This window comes from Varroa jacobsoni, unplaced genomic scaffold, assembly GCF_002532875.2.
Source record: "Varroa jacobsoni isolate VJ856 unplaced genomic scaffold, vjacob_1.0 scaffold_1308, whole genome shotgun sequence".
NCBI classification, from domain to species: Eukaryota; Metazoa; Arthropoda; class Arachnida; order Mesostigmata; family Varroidae; genus Varroa; species Varroa jacobsoni.
The window spans coordinates 191274-203808 of NW_019214210.1; the positions used below are offsets into that span (position 1 = coordinate 191274).

Below are 12535 nucleotides of genomic sequence, written 5' to 3' on the forward strand. Positions count from 1 at the left end.
TTTCGACTTCAGTGCTTATTTCTCACTCATATGCTAAGCCAGATGGTAATTAGGCCATGGGTTTAAAACGATAGCAGAAGGTCACTTAAAAAATTAGATTCCACAGACACCTTTGACGTCGGTTACTAGTGATAACACGATTTATATTTATCTCCTAAATGTACTTCTAAAAATTGCTGAAAATAATATTACGTGTAGCGCTATTATATAACCTAATATTATTATCATTCATTCTACACAAAATTCTCACTAGCTCATGAACGTTCAAAGATAACTCACCGTTTTCAGCTGTTATTGGCACTTTATTGTGTAAAACAGTCATATCCATTAAAAAAAAATTTCTCAGCTCCTCTTCTGCTACTGTAAATAAATCGTACAAATGCAGGTGTACGCTTTACTTTTACATGTTGTTAATAAATACGCCGCCACCTATTCGGCTTGCACTTCTGTGATTACTTCGGCTGGCCCTGTCTTTGTTTATCTCGCTGTCAGACACGGCCCTGTTCTGTAGTTTCGCTCTATCATGTCTGCTACTTCGCTCTATTGCTTCAATTTTATCTCCTAAGAAGTTTTCCACCTCGACTCAATTCTACTACACAAGATATAGCTTGTACTACACTCGATGTATTCACTCGTCTGTCGTTTGTCATCCTGTCGTTGTTACTTCGATTTGTCACAGCACCACGATCAGGTTGAATACGTGACCAAAATTTGTATTCATAATAATAATCTATTTTAGTTTGCTTTGCTGCCCCGCCATTTTTTAAATCTTCTCGATGATAAATATTGTATAATAGAATTATTATTGATTAAAATCAATGCTAGAGTATGATAATAGAAACGGAAAAATGACTAAAATATGATGTTGAATTGTCACATGCACATCTTCACGTATATTGCATGTATAAAGCATATATATATATATATATATATGGTCCAATACCAGGCCAATGCAGAACAAGGACCAGTAAGCCCAGTAGCAATTGCAATATGCTGTTACCAAATTTTATTTGGTGTTTTTTTTTTGAAGAAACAGTAAATGACTGGTCTGATTGGAACTAAATCTTGCGACCAAAGCTGACATAATAGAACTACTTAGTGTACGAGGGCTAACTCCGTTATTTAAAATGAATAAAGCAACAGTAGTTAATAATTAAACAAAAGTCGATTCTCAAATTATAGGGAATAAATAACCGTGACGCAGTGATGATGCTGACGATTGTCATGCAGGGAAAGTGTGCACTTACAGGTACGCGTAACGTTATATATTTGATCTAGATCGTATCCAAATTGTGGTCACGGAACATTTCTAAAGACGCTATTTTTATTGAGGAGTACTTTATAATTGGTTTCCAAAGAGAAGTGTCCCTACTACCCACTACTCGGCAATGTTTTTGTGCTTTTTTTTTTCTATTTTGTTATTGTATGTCTCGACGGATTTGCAAAGCGGAAGCAATTGATTAATAAAATTCGTATTTGTTCGATTCGTTCATCCAGCAACAGCAGCTACGTCCGATATGTACTTGAATCATTCGGCTGAATTAGTCATCATCTACTATATTTGGCTGTAGGCACGTGTTATTTGCTTCTTTCAACGTACTCGTTCTTTTGCCTCAAGCCCATTTACACACCGACTTTTCTTTATTTATATGATGCGTAACCCTCACACAATATAATAATAATAATAATAATAAAGTGCTTATTATTGAAGTTCTACCTTACGATATGCAAGGCAGCTCAACCCATCGCATCTTTTGGTCGCCAAGCGCCAATTACTTCGACACGGGCTAGCATTTATCACGTATATCGGATTCCGTAATATGTTTGTGGCACCGCGCTGAGGTACAGCCCTTTGCATGCTAGGCTCGATCAAACACTTGCACACACTTCCGTATTGTTCAATTGTTACGTGTCGTGCATATATACCACCGCTAATTATATTCCTTATTACTGTTACTAGTAATATATAGTAAGCAGTGTCCTCTATGGGTGAAGACCTACTATTTCTGCCAGATTTTGAGTGTTCTTTTCGACGCTTTGCCGAACCTGGTAACTCCAGATATGACAAAGTGTCAAGAGTTGCTGATAGTACTTCCAGAAATTCTTGGCTTCTTCTTGTTCTTCTAGCTTCAGCTTGCTGTCCATGAGGATCGATGCTACGTACAATAGCCTATCTATAATATATATGTAATAACGTTGCGGTAAGTGCCAGGCGTACGATGAAAACCAGTCTCATTACAACTGCATTTGTATATGTTAATCAGGCCTTCGAGTGCACTGTGTACAGGGTCTAATCTCCGCAGACAATAATAGAAAGAGTGTGGTAGTCGTTGATCAGCTAGCTATACAGATTTAGCATTAGTGCGGCCTTTGTTAATTAGTTGAGGTATTCGGTGACTGGCTTAACGTTGAACTTAATGCACAATTTTTGCAGTATACAAATGTACTGCAACTTGACGTACTTAATTGCGCGGACTTTGTATTATCTATTATTGTTATTAAAATTGCGTAACTTAGGCTTGACATCGGCTTCGACCGATCGCATTGACAACCTGTTAGATTGGTCGAGTAAAATTCGCTGGAAAAAGTCCTCGTTCGTTTGTCGACTCCTTGACACCCATGAGCCAACCTTCCTCCTACAACAAACAAATAACAAAAATGATGACAAATTACGCTTGCATTGATTTCATGAGAGTGAGTAGTACTTCGGGCAAGTACGGCTTAGAAGCGATAATGATGGCTTAGCAACAGATTTGAAACAAGAAAGGGAAACCTCCAGCCAAACGATTTAGCTAATTTTTGGGGCTTACCTGCTCCTCGGGGTCTTCATATTCAATTACCCGGATAATTTCCCCGCTCTCAAAGTTCAACTCATCTACATCCTCTGCTGTGTACTTGTACGTTGCGCGTACCTAAGAATCCGGCCAGTAAATGCTTTGATAAAATTATATATATATATATATATATAACTACTAATCGTCTCTTTCGAACAAAAATATGCTATACACACTTATATTCGTCGATGACAAATAGGATGCGAATAGGAAGCATAAAATGCTGTGCATGTTTTTTTTTTTTAATTTGACAGCTGTTAGGCTGCATACCTTATAGAGGGTTTCAGTCGGCAAGTCCGTCGTGGTAGCGCCTACGGGTATGTCGTAGACGCCATGGTCAGACTGAGGAGGTTTCTGGCCGTTCATTCCCAATGGGGATTTGACTGCGTCGGAAGCCGCGCTCGGCCCGCCTGTCATAGCGGGAGATATGACATCTTGCATTAGCTGATTAGTATATGCGGGCGCTCATTCAAGCTCGTGTATATATACCGGCAAGCGCCGTTAGTGGGACAGGGTGGAAGCTAATTTGTAGTGGTATCATCCAATCTGTAATCCTCCGTGCAAAATACGCGTCTGCTACTATGCATAATATGTAATAACGCCTGATAATAATGTCGAAAGGACCGTGCGATAAATGCTTATGTACTATATAGTATAGATATATGTAGCCCTGCCGAGAACGTCGAGTTATTTGAGCTACGGCGTCCAGAGTCACACAGGGAGTGAGCAACTAGAGATGGTGAGTGGGTGCATGAAAGCAGCTTAGGTTGGTTTTCATTTGCATTTTCATCGCCCTTAAGTGCACACCTTTCAGGCTTTCCTGAGTTTCTCCACGGCCTTCGTCCAGCATCGGCGGTTGTTCCGAAGCTTTTTTCTCATCGTGATGGGCTGTATCCTTTAATTCTCCTGCGACTTCATTTGGTAACAATTTGAATTCCGTATATTTCGCTTTCAGCCTCGTCACTTGATTGAACCAAATACACATGTTGGCATTGCGGTCCATCATGCCAGGAACGATACTCTCGATCGGGTTTCGGACTGCGCATTTCAGACACATCCACAGATGATGTTTGAAAGCCTCCTGTTCGCGTTCGGAAAGCCATATGCATTTCATTTTTGTATCTAAATTGCAGCCAATGCAGGTCGGCATTGGAAGGGGTGCTCGTTGTGCAGATGCATATAAATCTCTCGCTACTGCGGGCGTCGCAAGATCCAATGCTACGAGATCTTTACACTGCTCTTCCGGTTTAGACTCTTCAACGCGGGGAAATTTCCAAAATTCTCCTTCTGTCTGTGTTGAGGCTGCACACGTTGAGATTAGACATAATCGCAGTACCTCAGTTGCAAGGTCCAGCATTTTCTTCTTAAGGTCATCGGGAATTTGCAAGCTGCGTATGCGACTGCTAAATTCCTGATCGAAACGATCGTATTCAAGAGTGACTCGAGGGCCTACCACTGCGGTAATGGTAGATTCACTAATTACCGCCGACGTCGTACTGCCGCCTAGAGCCTTTCGCTGCTTTATGGGCAATTGCGGCGGTTCCAACGAATCTGTGGGGATGACTCCAAATGATAACTTTTGGTGTTGCCTTTCTAAGCAAAAAATACTATTTGCCAGCCTCAATCTGACTCATTCAGTTTCTACCTCTGCTGTACAATAGGGCAAGCGATGTACACACAGTCTCCCATTCCAAGTTTCCAAGTCTTAGCGCCCGATCTAACAAAGCTAGTTCGTGCGAATCTGATCATTGGCAAGTCGTTAATAGTAATGACGAGTGAGTTCATCGAACGAATTTACCGTACATATGAAGGCATTCACATATATGTATGTATTGGAGGCACGATTATCACGAGCAAGCTTACTACGAAAATCGATACTACCACCTTATCACCGCCATTTTATCGTCACTGTCGCTATGGCCATACGGAGAGTGTCTGAGGCACGGCTCGGAGGGAACAGGACGCAATAATAAATAGGGACGCTAAGTGGCTGCCAGGTACTAACGTCAGCAGCAACAGCATCACGACGATACGACATGATTCAGTCTGGATGTACACGATGGATTGTCATTATCACTATCAACGTGGTTCGAAATTCTTTAATATACAGCTTTTGATAGTAGTAAATTATTTACAAGTGTTCCCTGTCTACTTAGGATCCCGCTCAGTATTACCCCTCTTCAGCGCATAACTCCGGATGTCAGATGGTGGTCAAAGCTAGGAATGGATATGGATATTGGCTGTCGAGAAGCCAGTTAGTCAAGGTTCAACAATTTCCTAACGTCGGTGCAAATATGATGTGAGTCATTCGTCGCGTGCTCGGGAGAAAGTGTTAAACACGCAGAACACGTCCAACTACTAACCGTTGGTGGAGGACACACTAGCAGGACCGTCTTTTTTGAAGTCAATCTCCTCGTAAGGACGAACCTCGCCGCCCGGACTGCAATTCAAATACAACAGATCCACATCTATATTAATAAGATTTAACAAACTTATTTGCCAAACAGGGGCTTAACCATTCTAATTTTATGACGAAAGTTAAGAACTGTGAGCGGCGGCGACACAGCATGGACGTCACCTAATTAGCAGAGATACAGTCTCTACGATGTGGTACTTGAGGTAGGCGTATGTGAGAGTCGCTTAGCTAGATTGTGGAAGTACGGTGCGTCCATCAGATGTCTCTCAAACATCAAACATTGTACAACTTTTTGTGTACACGAAGCTCGAGTGCGTATACATTGATTTCAACATTTCGATGAGTTTGTGCAATTTCTTTTACCTGGAAGCGACTGCAAACGAATTCGATTGCTGCTGTTGATTGCCAGTCGATGTTCGAAGTGAAATGGTCTTGTTGTTGGTCTTTTGCGAACTGGGTGTCACCAGGCCTGGGCTGCTACTTTGCTGTAACATTGGCGAAGGCGGCAGTAGGCTTAACTGAGGGGCCTGAGCTATCGGCCCGCTAATCGGGTGGCCCGAATCTCTGGCTAGCTTGTGCATAGTCTCGTTGAGGAACTGGTAGACAACGGCGTTCTCGCCATGAAAGCGGCATTCGCCATCGAAAAGAGTCTGTAGATTCTTTACGAGGAACGGAATACGGGACTCGTATAAACGGGGCAAGTCGTCATGTAGTTCATTATTCAGCTGCTCATAGAGACTTTTCGCATGCTGTAATAGTAACAAGTAAAGCGAAAATGAAGGTATTTTACTTTAATCAATATATAACATTTACTCCGATAGGACTTTACAATCCAAACTTCTAACGTGTCATATTTTATCTAGCTTTGCGCATAACAATTACTCGATTACTGCTGCGGACATTCGCGGATAAGACGCGAAACTAAACAAGCGCAAATATAATATTTTAAATACAAAATGTAAAATTACAGCAGTTCTACTAGCAAACTGCCAAACAAAAAATACAGAAGTTGTAAAAATGCTGAATGTGCCCGTTTCATTAGAAATTGTTATAACGCACTTTGTCTATTCAATACACACGAATGTTAGAACACAAAAGTTACTAAAAATATTTTCCTTTTAAAGTTCACCCGAATGTTTGAAAAGTTTGCCGACCACTGGCCTAATACATATTCACCTCACACTTTTACTCCTAAGTTCAGAAGACTTTTTCTCATCATGGAACAGCCAATCGGTGCAAAGGTGCATTTTATCCGTGACAACTGAATGAATCCGTACAACTAACCTCAAGTTCTTCACGAGCTTTGGTCAACTTAACGTCGTCTTTTTTTTTAGCAGAATTTCTGAGCGCTTCAACGTTGTGCCTCGATTTGTCGTAGTCCACGAGCTTACGACCTCGTTTGCCGATTTTATTTCGCATATCATGAAATTGCGCAATATAGTTGTTGATAGGGTTAAGAACGTCATTCATCTTACGAAAATAATCATCCCAGAGAAGATCCAGCGCCTGAAAAACACGTGGTAACATTTTTATTGGTGTATATATATATGCGATAATTAAGGTTAATTAAGATATGTATGAACAGAGGCATTTGTCGTAGTTCCGATTATTCTTTCCACACTAATGTATCGTTAGAATGTATTGGTGAAGATCATGTTTACGTATAAAATTCAGAGAGCAGTTTCTTGCCCTGTGTTCCTTTCTGCTTTTCTTAACCGCCGCATTTCGAATACAAAATACTAAAAAAACGTTATACTAACTATACAAATACTCTAATCTGTAACTTAGCGTTAGTGTACATAAGGTCCGTGCAAATAGAGCTGAGTTGAGTTGAACTAGCGGTCACTGAAGAATGCCTATAGAAACATCCGACGACCCAACGATTATTCAGTCATTAATTCAATTTTGATATAAATCGTAGTATGTGTTAATAAATATTACATTAATGCGTCCGTTCGCAGCAGATCTACCCATAGGCAGTGTACAAGTATCATACGCACTGACAGCTTATACAGTGACTCTTGTCGCTTTTTCAATAGGAGATAAACGTCCTCAATGAGCGCAATATCGGGTACAATATGCGTACAAACGACTAGGGTAGAAAGTGTTCTGTTTTATGTTTTGTTACTGGCAGTTTTTCGGCACTTGTCGCCACCGTTGTTGCTCAAACCTTGCCGCTTGCAATTGAGCAATGGCGGCGTCACCGCTGCCGTCTCCAGCCGCTGTAATAGCCGTAGTTTATGGTGGTCGTATGTCCCAGTGAACTCTGACCCGAACTATGATCTAGCTGCTACCCCTGTCGCGAGGTTTTGCTTTTTCTCTAGGCACTGCGTGAGATCCGCACAACTGCAGCGTGAATTGGAGTCAATCGGCGTTATTATATTATAATGACAGATATATGGAATGACGCGGCAAGTGACGACGCGACGAGAACTGACTGAGCCGATAGACAGCAGCAGTAGCAGCTCTCTGTCCCCTCCGGCCTTTTTGCATTTATTTCCGACATCCGTTTGGGGCTTTCCGAAACCGTCCGCGCTGGGTCTCCTGACGCCAAAACAAACCCTAGCTACATAATTTTTCTAAAAAAAAACTATTATGAATGGAACGAAGTACAAATTCTAACAGACGGTGGAAACAAATGGTTTGTGAACCAGATAAATTCACACAAATAACAATGAAGAAGAAAACGTACATTCCAACCCTTGCAAGACCTTTATTTTTAAAGGAACATCTAGAAAGCTATTATTAGACTTCGAATGTCTACCTTTATGCATTTTCTGGTCTTCATTCGCATTTTGTAATTATCCGTCTCGGTGTCACTTGTTTAGTACGGCCTAAATAATAATAATTTCAAGGAATGTAATAAAATGTACGAAATGCCCTTCTTCACTCATAGCCAATAAGCAAAAAGTAGCTTTAGTGATGTTGGATGTTTATGCCATAGTGAAATGCGCTATCTTCAAGCTCATACTGCTGGTCAGTGCAATACTGAGATTCCACTGTAACCAAAAGTAGTTTATTCATTATTATCGAACGTATGCTTCTGTCTGTTAATACGAACCCAGTTTGTATATGAGAGTCCCAAAGCTCTTAAGGATTTTAGTGGCTGAAGTCTAGTACTATTAAGCTATCTCTAAAAGAGGGCATGCATTTGATGATAGCTGAACGCCCAGTACTTGGTAAACGCTTTTGCCTTATTGACACAAATTAAAAACAATAATAAGAGCTGGAAAATGCTGGATTTGAGCATCTTGGAATTCAATGAAGAATCACCAACAATATGGAGAAATGATGAGTCGCTAAATTTTAATGTTTAAATAGATGCTATTATCATTTAGTACGAGTGAACGTCATCGTGAACGCAGCCAGAAATTGTTTGCTGTGTATGTCCATGCTTGTAAGATTATTTAACCTTACGGACTATGAACAAATACAACACGCGTATGTTGCATAACATTCGCTATGCAATAAACACCTAAGGAGTGGTCGTCGCTACCGCTCTTACGTGACGGCATAGCTCAAAGTGGGACGATAGTGGGTTTACAAAAAGAGAAGGGTCCCTCAGTTCTTTCAATTCTAGATTTCTGTGTATAGTAGAAAAGCAGTTTCAGGTAATATATATTGAAAGATTATTAATAGCTGACATTTACTATTAATTGAGATTTCTGGCTAGGTGCATGTTGTCGCGTAAATAGGCGACAGGTCCTAACCACTAATTAAGGAATATACGCGCCCATTCTGACATCATTTACTATTTACTTTTCTATGGCCTAGCAAACAATTTACAAATGTAATGACGAACGCATTTATCGACGAGTCGCATCAATGTATAGTTCGTTTGGTTATAAGATTGTAGTCAGTTGTATACGTAGCGGGCGTATCGTAAATCGTACCCGCAACAGGTCGAGATTACTGGAACTGGCAATTATTAAAAGAGAAAAAAAGTAGACGAGGAAGTAACAGATATCATTTACAATAATATAGCGCATACATACACATATATTAAGTGCGATCGTGTTAATATAAGACTGCCGCCTTCGGACGGCTGTAGCGACACTGAATTTTAGGACAAGGCAAACAAAAGTTTAGTAACGATTGAGATTAGTTTTGTACACGTAATACGAGATAGATACTACTTGTATTTTGTTTATAAGCAGAAAAACATATCATTTCCACTTAGCTGCTCTAAATATATGTATGTTAAAACACATCACAATAGGAAACAACAAAGGACCAAGTTGAAACTACAAAGAAATAGAGTCGACGAATACGAGCAAAGGGCTAATCAGGTTGCTCCTAGTGCTCGAGGGATCATGTTTAGCTCACAACCTTATGCTGGAGGGGTTCCTGCTAACTCTGATAGTAGTAGGGAGACTGCTGCACTCTACGGCCTGAATTCTACTTGGAGAACGAAGGTATCGTTTGTGCGCGCAGCTCTCGTGTCATATATCAAGTATGTAAGGGCTGATCTTGTGGATTTTCTTGTCTAATTGGAACGAGGACTACTTAAGGTAGAAGCGATTAGGAGCTTTGTTGCGGACGCTGCCTCTATGATGTATGAGCGGGGGCAAGCGTGCCGAATCATAAAGTGCAACATGTTGCCGTATTAGTCGCAGATTCATAGCAGTATACTCTCAATGAGCGGAAATATTACGGCATCAGCCCGTGAAGATCTTTTGAAGAAATTTTAATAATAATCATGCGATATTGATAGGTGTAATTCGTGAAATTTTGAGCCTACAGAAGGCTAGAAGTCCCAAAAGTGTGGAGGCTTGAATAGTCAAAAAAAAAACCAAAAGGCCCAACAAATTTCGAAAAGGCTAGACGTGGCGTTTGATATCTTTCTGTCCAGAATTATCAACAATTTCTATTTCAACAACAGCCATGTTGCTAAATTTTCGAGACCTTTAATTCTAAACCCTATGACGATTTTCTGGCTATCCTCATAAAAATCATTGTCGTATAATATGCAGGCCGCATAAAAAATGACAATTATTTCGTTAATGTTTCGTCCAGTGTGAAAAGATCGCGTACTTGTTGATAGACAGCGTTTTTCGCAATGATAATTATTGTTATAGAAAAAAAAGTGTTTTTCAAGTACCGAAAACAACGGGTAAACGCATGCTCGTTACGACAAAATTTGTCTTCTTTAATGTAAGGGCATGTGCTGTACCATATTAGATTTTCGACTAGCGCCTGATGCAGATTAATTGGATGATAGAGAAAAGTATTATCTGTGGATCCAGCTTCGTGGAGCAGAACGATATGAGCTTCGTTGAATTTTTTTGAATATGTGGTATATGCGATGATGGCATTGATGACATACATCAGCGAAACCGCAATTGAAAACTCACATCAATACCGTATTCTTGACTATTTTTAGTACCAGATCTAAATACAAACAGGTTTCGACACGCGAAGCTGTGTCAGTACATTAACATTTGACAGAATATAAGTGGTTACGAGCCTTCACCGCATATTGAGTCGAAATTACACAAATCCTCCTATCGGTTTCGAAATCTTGAGGAATAGTTGCTGTCCTTTAAGAACTCCACGGAGTTCTTTCGGTGCGCAAATCGAAGAATAAATGGCATTGCGATCTCTAAAGTTATAATTTTCTAATCACCGATGACCTAGCTAAACATTCAGAGACTTCCTTGAGTTCTTCGTGGCACCCGAAGGGTGAAACGTTTCTCATTTCTAACTAACTCTTTAAAGATTCATCAGTCGCACCAGGTCACAAGAAGGGCGTTAAGTCCTCCGTGGATAACTATTGCATGGTCGCTCAAGAGGCCATAGCCTGCTCAGTTTGATAAAAAGTTATAGCCGGGCACATTATATGTCACTTAGCATAGGGGCAATTTTTTTTTTTACTTTGATTAATACTGGTTCGCGAAGAACCAATTCTCTACACCAGAATTGGTTGTTACAATAATCCAGAACTGGGCATTGATTTAAAGTCGGCGAGTGAGGTTCGTTTATAATTGTTTCAAAGCTTTTGACCGAATTAGCTATGACTTGATTAATTGTTAAGCTCATTAAACCAAAAGTAAATACTCGCCCCATCAACTGGTTGGGAAGCTATAATACCTTAACTGAACCTTTTATGTTAAAGCTAACGACATTTTTGGTTCTAGAAAAACGTGCCTTTCGAGTTTAACCCTATCTGGGTTCTTCCCGTAGTCCTGTTTTATTTAATATATTTATTCTCAATATAAAACATATTCTTCTAGACAGGGTTCAACACAGAGTATGTGTCCATGCTTTGAAATTATATTATGCCTTTAATGGGGACGTCGATTGCTCGTTACTTCATCTGGTGATCGATGATGCCGCGTCAGCGTGGTGTTGCACCAATGATGTGATCGCCTCTACTTATAAATGTATAGCTCTTGACCAGACTAACTCATTAATACCGTGAGTCTTGTTTTTACGCGCTTTGTAATCAAGAACTCCCATTATTTATACTAGTTTTAATAAAGGTCTCGTTGTTCCGCCTCTTGAGGTAAAGTTTGGCGACTTCGGGTGAGGAAGCGCATTGATGCTATTGAACAGGCACAGAATTAGTCCGCTCGTAAAGCTGCCTTCAGATTCGACGTAAATAGGACTAACCTATCTGTTCAGCTTATACCTAAGTTGCATTCTAAGACCTTAACATGTTTAATAGGTTAGAACGGTTCGGTAATATATGGTGCTTCGTCAACATCCAAGATAACACATTTTGCAGTGAAGAAACGATAGCAGAGCTAGAAGTGGCTTAAACTGGAAAGTCGTTTGTCAACTTCACCAGAGATAAATCGAAATATATTTTATTTATACGATAATTTTACATTGTACTATTATTGTTTATAATTAGTTCATACTGTAAATGTAATAATAATATATCTCTTTTGACGCAATAAAGATGAATTTGATTTGACGTGAGAGCGCGCCAATGCTGATCGCAAGTTTCTTGGCTTTACGTACCGGGCGGCTAAACCAAAGTTGTTAAGAGAGACGTGCGTGGTGTATCTAGTGGGCTTAAAATTTGGTTTTAGGCAAACCTTCGTTGAAGATAAAGCTCCATATTTTTGTGGCTAAACCTATTCTTCGACGTATAAAACAGATCCATTCTTCTTAGGGGTGCAGGCAACAAAAGTGCATTATGCGGCGATATGGCCGCTAACGTCAAAGTTTAAGGCACTGCTACTATTATGACCGGTGGCGCGAAGAGGCAAAGGTCCCTCTACTAGACCGCCGAAACATTTTTCGCATGATATGTGTTCGAAAAGACGAAAATTGCCTC

General features: G+C 40.2%; 1 protein-coding gene across 2 annotated transcripts in view; it reads right to left on the reverse strand.

Moving 5' to 3' along the window:
- Positions 1 to 281: 281 nt before the first annotated feature.
- Positions 282 to 12535, reverse strand: part of Amph (amphiphysin) — a 66616-nt gene continuing 54362 nt past the window's right edge. Inside the window, exons 4-10 of one of the 2 annotated variants that reach the window (XM_022847820.2) lie at positions 6535 to 6756; positions 5614 to 5999; positions 5198 to 5274; positions 3642 to 4385; positions 3105 to 3244; positions 2811 to 2912; positions 282 to 2636 (exon numbers count right to left, since the gene is read on the reverse strand). In XM_022847820.2, the coding sequence (XP_022703555.1) occupies positions 2556 to 2636; positions 2811 to 2912; positions 3105 to 3244; positions 3642 to 4385; positions 5198 to 5274; positions 5614 to 5999; positions 6535 to 6756 (1752 nt within the window). In that variant the 3' untranslated portion in view covers positions 282 to 2555. The remainder of the gene's footprint in view (positions 2637 to 2810; positions 2913 to 3104; positions 3245 to 3641; positions 4386 to 5197; positions 5275 to 5613; positions 6000 to 6534; positions 6757 to 12535) is intronic. The other variant, XM_022847821.2, reaches the window with a different exon arrangement.